The sequence below is a fragment of the Anthonomus grandis genome, chromosome 13 (genome assembly GCF_022605725.1).
Source record: "Anthonomus grandis grandis chromosome 13, icAntGran1.3, whole genome shotgun sequence".
In the NCBI taxonomy this organism is placed as follows: domain Eukaryota; kingdom Metazoa; phylum Arthropoda; class Insecta; order Coleoptera; family Curculionidae; genus Anthonomus; species Anthonomus grandis.
In genome coordinates, this window is record NC_065558.1 from 5181757 (window position 1) to 5195841 (window position 14085).

The 14085-nt window shown below is 31.3% G+C and overlaps 1 protein-coding gene across 1 annotated transcript in view; it reads right to left on the reverse strand.

Annotated features, from left to right (window-relative positions):
• Window positions 1–953: 953 nt before the first annotated feature.
• The window catches only part of LOC126743784 (symplekin), a 32652-nt gene continuing 19520 nt past the window's right edge, over window positions 954–14085 (reverse strand). The window contains exons 12-15 of the mRNA XM_050451004.1: window positions 11276–11473; window positions 11003–11161; window positions 7234–7560; window positions 954–1140 (exon numbers count right to left, since the gene is read on the reverse strand). Coding sequence (XP_050306961.1) covers window positions 1057–1140; window positions 7234–7560; window positions 11003–11161; window positions 11276–11473 — 768 coding nt within the window. The 3' untranslated portion in view covers window positions 954–1056. The remainder of the gene's footprint in view (window positions 1141–7233; window positions 7561–11002; window positions 11162–11275; window positions 11474–14085) is intronic.

A 14085-nucleotide genomic window follows, 5' to 3' on the forward strand; every position in this document is an offset into this window, starting at 1 on the left:
TTTCATTTTTAAACATAAAATATAAAAAAGGGATAATTTCAGAAAAATTAATAATGTTAAATTTAATAATCATGATTATAACTTGGTTGTGTAATGTATTTTCCTATATTTGGTTACTTGTAAATGCCTACTTACCTAACATAGTAACTAAATGTTCTAGAGATGGTTTAAAATTGTTACTTTTATAATTAATACTTTTGATACAATTAGGCGCACATATAACCTCTAATACCCGCTGCCTAGGTAATATCGAAGCTGTACTTTCTTGTTTTATAAATAAATAAATATTGAAAAATAATAATTAATCTTCAACAACCGAAACTTGAAACTCCCAAGAAACAAAATATTTTTGTTAATTCCAACTTTCACGTTTTTGTTTTTTGAGTTAAATGACCATCTTTCGGTCGATCTATTCAATGACCATTTTGATTTTAAAAAAAAATCCTTTTTTTGATACAATTTTTTTGCTTTTACCCTGTATCGTTTATTTGTAAAATTCTAATTCCTAGTACGAATTGTCTAAAGTATAATACCAAGAATATTCTAGGAATATACACTCAGTAGTAAACGCATAAAAAAAACTCTGGATATAAATAACATGAAGACTCCTGAAATGTTTCCGATAAATATTCGTACAATATTCTCAAATGAAGGTTTGCATCATTTCTTAAAATCTTTTGGCATTCTGATTAGAACAAAATTAAAAATTAAATAAATCTGGAAATTAGTTTAAAATTTAGGTGGTTTTACAGTGTAATTCCCAAAGGATCATGAAAAATCACTTGGAATTCCTAGATGGCATAAATACTACTTTCCAATTCTTGGAAGACATAAAAAAAGTGTTCTCAAGCCCTGAAAAACGCAAGAAAGTATATTTAAATTCCTGGAAGATATATAAATAATTTATAAATAATATATAAATAATTCAAATAAAAAAATGAAACTTCCATAACTAGGCTTGTTTTAATATTTTTTTATTAATTAAACTTACAATAATTAATTAATTAAAATTTAATGATATACTTAAAAAAAATAATGTTAATCGTCTTGGTCGAGCTACTCCATTCCCGGAGGCAACGGTTCCGTAGGTACGACCATCACATTTGGAGGAGGGGCATTCATCGGGGAATCCTCGGCGATCTGAAATAAGCAGTAAATAATTTTAAAAAATAAATTAAAGTTTTCAAGAAATGAAACCACACTGAAGTATACCAAAAATTAATTATTAATTTATTTAAAATCCAATTAGATTCTTATTAGTGTTAAGGAGTAAGTAATTACAGAAGCATTTGGTCCTTCGAGCCGGATTCTACAAACGCAGGGCTGATTGGGTTGTTTACTTGGGTAATTCTTGATCCATTAACTACTGAAGCTAGGATAAGCCAACCCTTTTTTAGTGATGACCATTTAATTCTTTCATTATTTATTGTCGTCAGTACTATTGCATAAATTTCGTTCCGCAATCACTTAAGGAGGGCGCCCACTGAATCGGATCGGCTCGGTCGGTTCGGCACGTTCGGTCCGTAACTAGCGCTCATACAATCGGCAGAACGAAGACACGACGACGTTTAAAAGTGGTTCGACTATTCGAGCATATAGAAGTATTGTGATTAAGCTCCCGTTTAAGCGTTTTTAAAAAAAAAATTGCAGTTCCTCAGATTCTGAAGAGGATGTTATGATTCCAGTAGCCCGTGCTGAAGTAGAAGCGGTAGAAAAGCGTAGGAGATTTTGGGTGCATGATATTTTTTTGAAAAGAAGAGGTTTCGGAGAATATCATAATCTATTTTATGATTTGCTGGAGAACGAAGCAAGCTTTTACATTTTTTATTTCGACTTTCAAAAGAAAATCATAATTGCAAATATGTATTAGGTGTGGACTAATTTTTTTTATGTTCGTCTCCCTGTTTAAATTAAAAAGAATTTTATAATATGTACCAACAAGTTTTAAAATGTAGTACAAGGCATGCGCCAATTTTGATGAATATAAAACTAGAGGTTGCAGTCTCTTAATATGGCATATGGATGCCATATTATCACGATCGCGTGATAACTTCCTATGTTATTTCATTTGAGCCTTGTGTTTTCTTTAAATTCTTATTTATCAAATCAATGGTTTTTAAAATTCTTTGAAACAGTTCCTTACTCTATGCGAAGAAATGCTAAAATAGTCGCAGGCTTTCGGTGCAATCGGCAATAGTTGCCCTCCCGACAATATGAGATCGTCGCCAGAGAAAACCGAACCGACCGAACGTACCGAACCGATTCAATGCGCGCGGCCCCATTTAAATACGGGGGATCGGAATTGGTCCTACTCGGAATTTGTCCTACGTTTACGAATCCGGCCGAACGGTTAAAAACAGTGTTGTCAGAACTCTAAAATATTCTTAGCAATGTGACCGAAATTTAGTATTCAGTTCAGGGAGGGGGATACTGTATGAAATTGAATGTGATACCAACCATACAACAACTACAACGAATAAGGCCGTTCAACCTAGAACTTATTGTTGTGTGTGTGTGTTTTGCAAAGATGGAAGGATTTGGTTATCAAAGATTTTTTGATCAAGAATTTATTAATAAAGCCAGAAGGTATGAAACTTTTAATAAAATTTAAATTTAAAATTAAATCAGTTTTATACTTATACAAATTATTATAAATTAGACAATATAATTATGAGGAAAATCGAAGTTTTATGACCAATATGCTTTTTTTTTTAAATATACGAAACCTGATCCAACCTTGGGCCAACCTAACTCGCCCTAACTTTGTCTAATCAAATGATAACTACTGGAAACGACTGGACATCAATTTAAGCATTATTAAAATTAATTGGCTACACAACGTCCTGGTGACTTGGGTTGGCCCAAGGTTGGGTTAGGTTTTGAATATTTTAAGAAAATAGAGAATATTGGTCATAAAACTTCGATTTACCTCATATATTGCCTATTTTACTTGGATCGTTACGTTATTGCCCGGCCATTATCGTTAATGTGCGAATTTTCATCATTGACCGTAACATATACCCTATACAGAATACCCCATATTTCCATATAACTTAATAATATAGTTGCCGCCCGCGTGCGCCATCTAGCAATTAGCAGTTGCGACACAGACAATCCATCGCATCGGTCGCTATTTAGCTGCCGAAATTCGTAAATAGGGCGTTGTCAAATATAAATACCTCCTATCCTTGCTTCTATATCGAAATACAAACCCAGGATTTTCGAGGAAAAGCCGAACCGTTCCGATCGACCGTAGGACAAAATCTGAGTAGGACTAATTCCGCCTTCTCTTAAATACATGTGAAGCAAATCCGGCCGTTTGTACCGACCGTGCCGAGTCGGTCGATGCCGATTCAGTGGGCGCCGTCCTTAACATTGGTAACTTTTTTACTAACCGATCAATTAACCATGATGGTAAAACTAAAGTAATACTTGAGGAATTTAAGACCCAGCGATTTCCAGAAAAAAAAAATTGTTTTACTAGAAAGTATTTATTAATTATTTTAAAATAAGAAAATTTTCGGATATATCATATTTTGTCCTAAAAAGTCAACTACAAATGACGTAATTGTCAAAACGTTCCAAGATTCGACGACAAGATTCCATAAGTTTTAGGTAAAAGTCCGATAAACTTTGGTTGTCTGTAAGTTCTTATTACTAATATGAAAATATTTCAGTAATTACCATATTTGAACATACAAATGTTTATATTATTTTTAATATAAACAATTGTAAAATATGTACAGGATTGTGAAATACATATAAAATAATAAAAAATATAAAATTTATTTTTTTAACCTTGCCTTGCCTTGGCTGGTTTAGGTCAGGTTAGATTCGATTAGATTGGAGACGTACCAACCTATTTTCTATTAATAAACAAATAAATCTTACATACAATTAGAAATTTAAAATGCCAGGAATAAAAATAAATTATTCAATCAAACGCCTGAAAAAAAATTTTGGGCATTATCTCAGGATAATTTTCTTAAAGAGTCTTGATTAGGGAACTTTAAATTCCAAATATATTGCTTAAACAATTTAATTATAAATTCATTGTAATTGATTTCATTAAGACTGCTTCGGTAGGTTCTGAGAAAATCCACTTTGAATGACAGTGACATTATTTAGTTTAAGTCTGGACAACTGAAAAAATATTAGTCTTAGGTTTTTGAATTCTAAACAAGATTTTAAGGAAACTTCATTTTGAATTCAATGCAGTTGGTTGCATTAAGATCGCTTTAGTAGTTTTTAAAAAACTTTGTTTGGAAGGTCCATGAATCGGTTAATTTTATTTCGTCTCTGATCTTTTTGGACTAAACAAAGAAATATGTATCTTCGATAATCTCTTTACGATCTCTTCATAAATAACTGGGTCGATTATTGCAAAATCTCGCGTGTTTATTTAAGTAACGCGTCTCGCCTTCCGTCTATGTAGAATTTTGGCACCTAAATTTTTCAGTTTTTTTGCTTTTTACTCGAAAACGTGCTATCATAGCAAAGCAATTCCTAAATAAAAATAGAGGCCTATAAAGTTTTCAAAAAGTTTCATTCTATTTATTTTTTTAATAGGGTGTGCTGGTTTCGAGTTATTTTAGTAATGTCCGTATTTTTTTGTTTTAACTCAAAAATTACGCAAAAAAAATGTTGTTTTTTCAACATCCTGTGTATATTTTAAGAAACGTTGAAATAGGTGTCCAGTCAAATTGTCCAGAGAATATTTGTACAAATTTTTTAGACTGTAGCTAGTCAAGTTTTTAAGATATAAGCAATTAAAAAAAGTTATGTACTAAAATGGTGTCTAAGGAATGAAACCTAAGAAAGTAGCTTTATTATCAGGCAACGCTATAGTTATTAGTTTGATTTTCTTGAATATGTTATGTCAACAATTTGATAGACTTAAGGTAAGATTCCTAGAGAAAACATACCAAAAAAAATAAATCAAAAAGTCATCACTCATAGATTAAAGAGGGTGATTGAGCGATTCACGACCCAATTTTTAGATTTTCTTTGGTATGTTCAGTAAGCGTACTTTAAATCCATTAAATTAAAACAAAACAAATTCTTGGATGAGCTTATTCATCAAAAACCGGAAAGTTATGTTGCATGGGGCGGTTTTCCTTTACTCCCATTTAAATATGCACACAAATATTAATAACATAATACACTTTTATATTGATCTATTGCGATTTTTTATATGGTTTTTGTGTGGATATTCACACTCAAGCAAGAATCCAAAGATTACTTAATTAGTGTGTGCATTTTGTATTTTGGTAAGAGCAAATTTGACCATGTTATCACCATTATACCACCGTAGGATACTTCATTTATGTAGTTTTATAATGAAAATCATAAATAATCGGTAATCTCCATTATCAACATGAGAAAAGCAAATTTTTGGTAATAATGTAATAATAATTCTCTCTGGACACTTGAATATAAGACATCACATTTTAAATTAAATTGTTTAAGTTCTTATTGTTTTTTTTTTAATGTAATACATTTTTTAATGTGTATTTAAGTATATTTCTAAGATGAAGAATATTGTTCTTTTCCTATTGTATTTCTCAGATTATTTTGTATTTATTTATGTTGTTGATTGTTTACTAAAATATCTTAATACTCACTACATTTAAAATAAATTTACAAGCTCTATAACTTGGTTCAGTAGAGTAGCTATCTAAAAGCTAGACTGCGCCAAATATAGGGTTCATATGATTGTTCATAAAATATAACAATAAAAAAACAATTTTTCTTTATGGCCAAATTACGGAGCAGCTGGTAAAGTTCCTGTATGTTAAACGTACTTGTAGCTGTAGGAGGAATTATGAAACAAATTTTAACCTGTTGTTAAGTTTACAGTTTGGGAACAACGTAATTGTTCTGGTCGGTACAACAATCTTAAGAAAAAAAGAAAGATTAGGGCTATGAATCTCCGGTCCTGAGAAAATAAATAAAATAAACAAAAATAATGGAAGTGTTTGGTTTTTAATTTGTGATAATAGTTACAGGTACTTGCATACTTGTTTTATGCCAAATCCCATATTCTTTCTATTAGTACTAGTATTAATAGGTATTTTCATTTTCGCTAATTGTTTGTAAATATCCCACCAGACATTTGCCAGTGAATCACAGTACACAGCTTTTTAGAAACTGTATACTGTGCAGTGAATTTGGTACAATTTTAATCAATTTTTTTATATTATTTTTTTAGAGGATGTCTTAACAACCTGATAAAAAAAAAGGTCGGTAAACTTTTCTGAAAAAGAATACCAAATTATTTTGCTCTGTAATTTAGTAAGTCAATATGCAGGTACAATTGAATAAAAAAAATCAGAACTGGGATTTGACAGCAGAGTTTAATGTAAAAAACCCTGTGTCAGGGGCGGTTCGAACCCTGAATAATCTTCAGACAAAGTATGAGGATATAAAAAAAGATCTAAGAAAAAAAGTAGCCAAGAACAAACAGGAAATATTTAAAACTGGTGGCGGTAGTGCAACCTTAACACCTCTTACCACCTATGAGGAAATAATTTAAAATTTAATAACACTGAGTGTTTAGGGACTAACTTCAAGATATCATGATGATAGTAAGTGACAGAATATAGTACTCATACAGATTAAGAACAAAATTTAGAATATTATACTTAAACTTCTTGCAAAACGATGCAAGCTCCAACTCTTTGAAAAAAATGAGGTTATAAATTTTCTGGTAAACCTTTTATACGCTACTTTTTCTAGTTGTAAACTTATCCTACTGGTAAGCAAGAATTATCCTGCTGGTAAGACAAACAAGAAGTTCATAATTCAATTTTTAACGTTACCAGCAGGATAACTTTTCCAGACACTTTACCAGCCGGTCCATAATTTGGCCCTTAAGTTGTTTACTAAATTACCTTAATTTAGGAATGTTGCGTGTTTATGCAGCTAATTGCTGTCAAATTTTTGACATAACCTATAGCGTCGCCGAATTGTGAAACTATTTTCTTTGGTTTCATTCCTTAGATATTATTTTAGTACATTAAGGTTTCAGGTCAAAATCAAATTGTAATTTAGTATAAAATACGATCCATCCAAAAAAATTTTCTGTTTTAAAATGTTCTAAAGACCTTAACCTTTCTAATAAACAAGAAATTTTCCAAGGAAAATCATTGCGTCCTAAATGGCTCACCATCAAATACTATTGTAATTTTAAACAAAAATAATAATGTAACATCACAGTTTAAACTCCCTTACCGTCAAATTCGGTTCACTTCCGGAACCCGTCGCAGAACCCGTCGAAGATGCGTTAGCGACAGCAGCGGGTTCCGGAACCGGAACTGCCTTAGCAGCCTGCACCGGATTACCCAGAATAATTTCCTGTACGGAGGCGGGCACGTGCATCCTCTGTGCTTCGGTAAAAGTGTTCAGGTGCTCTTGGAGCGGTTGCTTCAATTCCTTGCACGTGGCCAACACCTCCTTCAACTGGGGAGCGGGCAGTTGCATTAGAACCGCGAAACTTTGCGGTTTGGTACGTTGACAGCACTTTATGAAACCTTCCCAGACCACTTTGTGTTTCCACACCTATAATAAAAGTATTTCGGAATTAAACGGGTTAAAAAAGTCCTATAAGAAAAAGTTGATCAGAATGTGGCCTCGCGTATAATTTAAAGACCCCGCTGGCCCAATAGCAGATCCTGCAGCCTGAAGTATATTTAACTTTAACTGTATTGCAGGCAGGTGCCGCGTTAAGTAAACCAGTGATGGAGATTTTTAAAGTTTCAGGTCCCTTTAGTTTTAATAAATTATTTGATTCATCGTGTAAATCATAATATAAGGAACACCCCTCTTGTAAGGGTTATGATTTCGTCTTCTCGGAAGCCAATAGAATGTGTGATGCCTCAAGGATCAGTCTTGGACCCCAATTTGTTTCTACTGTTTATAAAATGATATCGCTAGTCTGGACATCAGCGGTAAAAATCTGTCTATTGCGGACCATACAAGTTTTACATGCAGCAATTTATTTTAGGGACTGTTTGTCTTATCCACAAAAAAAATTGCCATCAGCTTGGCCCCCTCTCCTCGGGTTACAATTTCCGAACAACATTATCTTTACCTCTGCCTATCCCAAAAAGTGAGCAAATTAAGTCCTCTACTGTGTACGAGGGCAGAAGGCTTTTTAACCATCTACCCCTTTATATAAGGCTAATAAAATGTGTATTACGCTTTAGGAGAAATATAAGGAAACTTTTTGCAAAAGCATTTTATTCTCTAGACGAATATTTAAATACACATTTTTTGAAAGTGAGGAGATTTGCGTAGCGTGATGGGCTACTTTTTTTTTCCTTTTTATTTTTTTTCAATTGTGTTGCGTGTGTTCTATATTCTATGTATGTGAGAATTGGTAAAATTGTTACATTTGTTATATATTATATTATGCTTTGTTAACAAATTATGTTATATAACAATAAAGCTATTTTTGACTTGGACTTTTGATATTAAGACACTACATAGAACCGTATCAAATGACTTAGTCACCATTAAATCGTGGTACAATTCTAATCTTCTGTGCGTTAGCGTTTCTAAAACGAAAGTCTTGTCTTACAAAAATGCGTTGGAACCTTTTGTACTTCAGAGCACCAGTTTAGACGTCGCTGATTCTGTAAAGTTTTTGGGACTTTTGGAAATTCTCGATAAGGCATTTTAAGGACGATTTTTGTAAAGCTGTCGTCCTTACCCCGGGGATGTTAAATTGATTATTTGACCTCAAATTATGATCATGTTCTCTCTAGTTATTAGATATGACTTTAAATAGGCTGATTGTAAGTTGTTCACAATTTTAAAGATTAAAATATAATTTGCCTTTTCAATGCATTGCTTGTAACATCTAGCCAGCCTAAAGTAGTCAACATGCTTTGAATATATGTATATTTATCACAATTTAATAAAATGCGCATAACTTTATTTTGTTGTAGTTGTAATCTATGAATATCTTCTTTTGTGCAAGAAATTAACAAAGAACTTGCATATGAAAAATCGGGAAAAACAATATTGTTATAAACTAATATTTTGGGCCACGGAGACAGATATTTTGAAATACGATAGAAAAATCCAATTTTTTTACACATATAATCAACATGATTACTTAATGTTAGTTGTGGGTCTAACATTACACCTAAATACTTAATACTAGACACAAAAGCAATATCCTCTCCGTTTATATTAATCTTTCGACCCAACGCACAATATTTTTGACACAATGTTTTAGACCTGATCACCATACATTTTGTTTTAAAGCTATTTAATTTAAGTTTATTTTGACACAGCCACTCATATAAAATTTGAAGTTCATCGTTCATCGTCGCAAAAAATTCGTACCTGAAACTGATATCTGAGCGTCATCGGCAAACAGACTTATAAAACATTTTTTTAAGCAGAGATGAATATCATTTACATAAATAATGAATAGTAGTGGCCCTAGCACACTTCCTTGTGGGACATACACTTTCCCTCAACGATGACTTTTTATTATTAACCCTAGTACAGTGATATAATATGCCCTTTATGAGTCGCATCTCCATGTTGTGCGACTCAATTTGAGCGCATTTTTAAACTATAAAAGGGAGGTGTCCGTTATTCACTGAGACTAAGCAGTAGAACTCCCTGTCAAGAATTCTTTAAAAAATATAAAATATTAACTCTTCCTTCTTTATTCATATTTGAATCAATTTGCTTAATTCTCAAGCATGTAATAACATTTCCCGAAAGGCTATTGTACTAAACTTAGGTACAGGGAGGTCCAGTTTAAGCGTCATTAATTTTAATACGTAATGGGAATTTAAAAAGAAATAGACTTTCATGATAAAATTTTTCTCAGAAATATTTAATAACAAAAATACAAGGTTCAGAATCATTATTTGTTTATTTATCATAACGTTTAAACGACCAGCTCAATTTTAATTAAATTTCGCATGCAGGTTATTGCAGTGAATTGTCAATTACTGATGGAGCCAATTTTAAAAAAACCTGCCAAGGGCGTATACGGAGGGACTTGGTCGTTTTTTGGCTCAAATCTGCGAGGTGATTTTTTTATAAGAAGTTAACTGTTCTCCATTTAATTTGGAAAAAAAAGTTACACTTGCAAAATTTTGATTTAAGGGACTGTTTTTAAAATATCTTAGTTTAATTGTACAGAAACGCCATTTAAAATGCTGAAAAAACTTTGAAAAAAAAAGAAAATTAGGCTTAAATCTTAAATTAAACCTGTCGAATAAAATAATGATTTAAGGTAAGTTTTGATTATCTTTTAAATTCAACTTTTTTTACAAATTCAAGCCCCGTTACCTTTTTTTTTATTTTAAATTATTGCTCACCTCGCAAATTTGAGGCAAAAAAGGACCAAGTTCCTCCGTATGTTACGCCACTGGCAATTTTTTTAAACATTGGCTTCATCAGTAATTTACAATTCGCTACAATAACCTGCATGCGAAAATTAATTAAAATTGAGCTGGTAGTTTAAACGTTATGATAAATTAACAAATAATTATTTTTAACTTTAACACCCTGTATCTTTGTTATTAACATTTCTGAGAAAAAATGTATATTAAAAGACTATTTTTTTTAAATTCTCTATCACGTATTAATATTAATGACGTTTAAACTGGACCACCCTGTATTGTGACCGCGTACAATTTTTATTTTATTGTACAAAAATTTATAGTATAGTATGTATTTATATTTTGTTTAATGTATTGTGATCTTTTGGTTTGTTCGTTTTTTGTATATATTATTTTATTAGCTTTGTCTACAAAATTTGTAAAACTTTCTATGGCAATAAAGCAGATTATTACTATTATTAATATACTTAGCAATTAAATAGTTACCAGGGCCTGGCTGATATGCGCTTACTGTATAAATAATTAATATAATTTAGCCAAAAGCAATTATTTCTCTTTAATTCTTGGTACTTTCAACTTGAAGGATCCAATAAGCAGAAATGTTTTCAAGTGTTTTTTTGTGTTCCTACCTGTTTTAAAATAAGCCTCTGCAAAATATTCATAACAAATCCAGACAGACGTGGATAGCTTCCCAACGCTTGAATTACCGTTCTCATTAAAAGTGTCGGCAAAGGTGTCTGCTCCATTAACTGTTGTAACACCACAGCTAAAACTTCTTGGGTGTAAACCTGTTAATAAAGGAAAAAAATTTCCCTTGAATAAAAATCTTTTTTTCTACTCAGTTTCATTGGAACAAAAATTATCATTTAGCTTCAAAACCAGCACCTATCTTGTTCCCTCACCTGTTTTTCTTGCATACAAAGCGTGATGGCTTTAATAATAGTCTTGAGGTCAGCTTGGCTGGTGTCCACGATGTGTAACGCGACTAATAGCTCTGTAGGCGAAATCGGACTGTCGCCATGAAGTCCCAAAAGTCTATTAAAGACCTCTCTGACTACCACCGGGTTTAGTTTTATCAGTTTTGGTAGGGCCGCTGTAATCTAGTAAGATAAAAACTATTGGACTAATTAACAATAAAATATTGTATCAAGAAGGATTACTTCAACTGAGAGTTCTTGAGACATAGTTTCTGATAAGCGTGACAACATATTTATTGTGTCACCTGTTAGTATATAATTTTTTATATTTGTTTTATTTTTTTGTTGTTCTCTGTTTTTCCTTTTAACGTAGTACAAATACGTTAAATAAATAAACCTAAGACTAGGAAAGGGATAATTGAAAGGTTCTGTAGAACTTATTGTGGCTATTTTAGTAAAAAATTATAACGATATTCCAAAATTAAAACGTTGATCCCTTTTCGCATGTAAATATTCAATATTCAAGATTTTTAAGTCGTATAACAAGGATGTATTATGCTCGTAACTGAAAACTTAAATTTTTGCAACAGTTTTAATTATGATTACCGTTGAATTATATTTAAAAATAATACATTTATGAGCACGAAATAATGTATAAAATAAACGGCCAAGAAGTTTTTTTTTTTAATTTTCGTACATGATAACACAGCTTATAACAAAATCAAATATGAATTAAATTACAAAGAAAAAATATAATTATGAGATGAATATATAACAATCCCAATTCATCATTAGCACATCATGTTTCAAAGGTCTTTTTTTCTTATAATCCTGCAAAGCTATTTAACGAATTACAAGCAAGCCTACTTTTTAATTTATCAGGTTTAAAATTAAGTTTAAGATATATTTATTCAGGATCAATTAGCATTTTAAACATTTCAATAAATACGGTTACCAATTTTTTCCTTCATTTTTATATTTTGGGTTTATTATGTATACGCAAACTCTATTGATAATTTTTGTTGTTTTTTTTTAAATAGTTTTCATAACTTTTTATATTTTGTATAAGTTTATATTGTAAGTTTTAAGGTGAGATGATTGGTTCCGAAAGTAGGTACTAAGCTAGAATGCGTATCTAGACCAGCGTATTTTTTCTATATATATACAGTGTGTTCCACTTAAGGGTTAACCACCCCTCTAAAATTTTTCTGATCTTGACCAATTTTCAAAAACTTTTTTTTGAAAATATCCGATATTTTCAAAAATGGCACTTATGAGCCAAGTTCGACATTTAGAGAAAGCAGGTCATGACCTACTGTATTCAAGTTTGAAGTGCGAAAAATCGAGAAGTAGTATTAGCGATATTTATTTTTGAAAAATGGTACTGGATTATTGTTCAAGACCACTTAAAACATAAGTGTACCAAATTTGGTTATGATAGTATACAGGGTGTTAAAATAGTATGATAATATGTATAGATAATATATGATAATATTATAATATGATAATATGATCGATTGTTATTTATTGAAGGGTATTTCCAACCTTTGTGTTATCAAGACGCATGCCAATTAGCCAAAAATTTAAAAAATATTCGTATTTGATTAAGAATGTTATTGCGCCTTTTAAAAATTTAACTCCAATTTATTTCAACACCCTGTATACTATCATAACCAAATTTGATACACTTATGTTTTAAATGGTCCTGAACAATAATCCAGTACCATTTTTCAAAAATAAATATTGCTAATACTACTTCTCGATTTTTCGCACTTCAAACTTGAATACTGTAAGCCATGACGTGCTTTCTTTAAATGTCGAACTTGGCTCATACGTGCCATTTTCGACCATCTATCCAACAAAAAAAAGTTTTTGAAAATTGGTCAAGAAACAAAAATTTTAGAGGAGTGGCTAACCCTTAAGTGGAACACACTGTATATATTAGTGCAGCTTTGTTTAAAGTGATCTTTTTTGTTAATAAAAAGAATTTATTATTATTATAATTATCAGTAAAAGAGCCATGAAATACTACAGGCTACAGATTCCTCCCCATAATGCATTACTTGTATGGCAGTTTCTGAATTTCTGAAACGTTTCATGATATATGGATTGGGTGCTCTACAATGGCCCGCAAGATCACCCGATTTATTTCCCTTTGGTTTCTTTTCATGCGGACACCTAACGTAGAAACACTGCGCGATCCTACCTGAATTCTCACAGGATTTACAGAATTCGGGAGCATCTTGAACAGTGACTATACTATTGTCACGGCCGTCTCTACCTTCGATAAGTAGAGGAGGCCGTGCTAATGAATGAAGGTGAACGGTCGCTATTTTTTACAATTAATAAGATAAAACGCAAGTCCTAATCAAGAAAATTAAATTAAATTTCTCGGAAATTTTCTAAAAACTAAATTAATTTTTCTCTTTTTCTCTTAAATTTAATTTATAACATATTCTGAAATTAAATAAAAGATATAAGTCAATTTATTTCATACAAAGTAACAATAACAATAGTTTAGCTAATGTAGCACGTAGCAATTTTTTCCCACTTAGTAATTAGAGAAAAGTGGAAAGTGATGTAATTAAAACCAAATAAAATTATAATAATACAGTAGAACTTAATGAAAGTAGGTAATAAATAGTATTATAAAAATATTAATAAACTGAAGTTATTTACTTGAACTCGTCGAAAAATTAAAGAAATCCATGCACTAGAAGCTTCTTTAACCAGATTTTTAAATAACAGGTTGCCTCAGATAATAGGGGTCATGGAATCTCCACTTTTAATCCTCA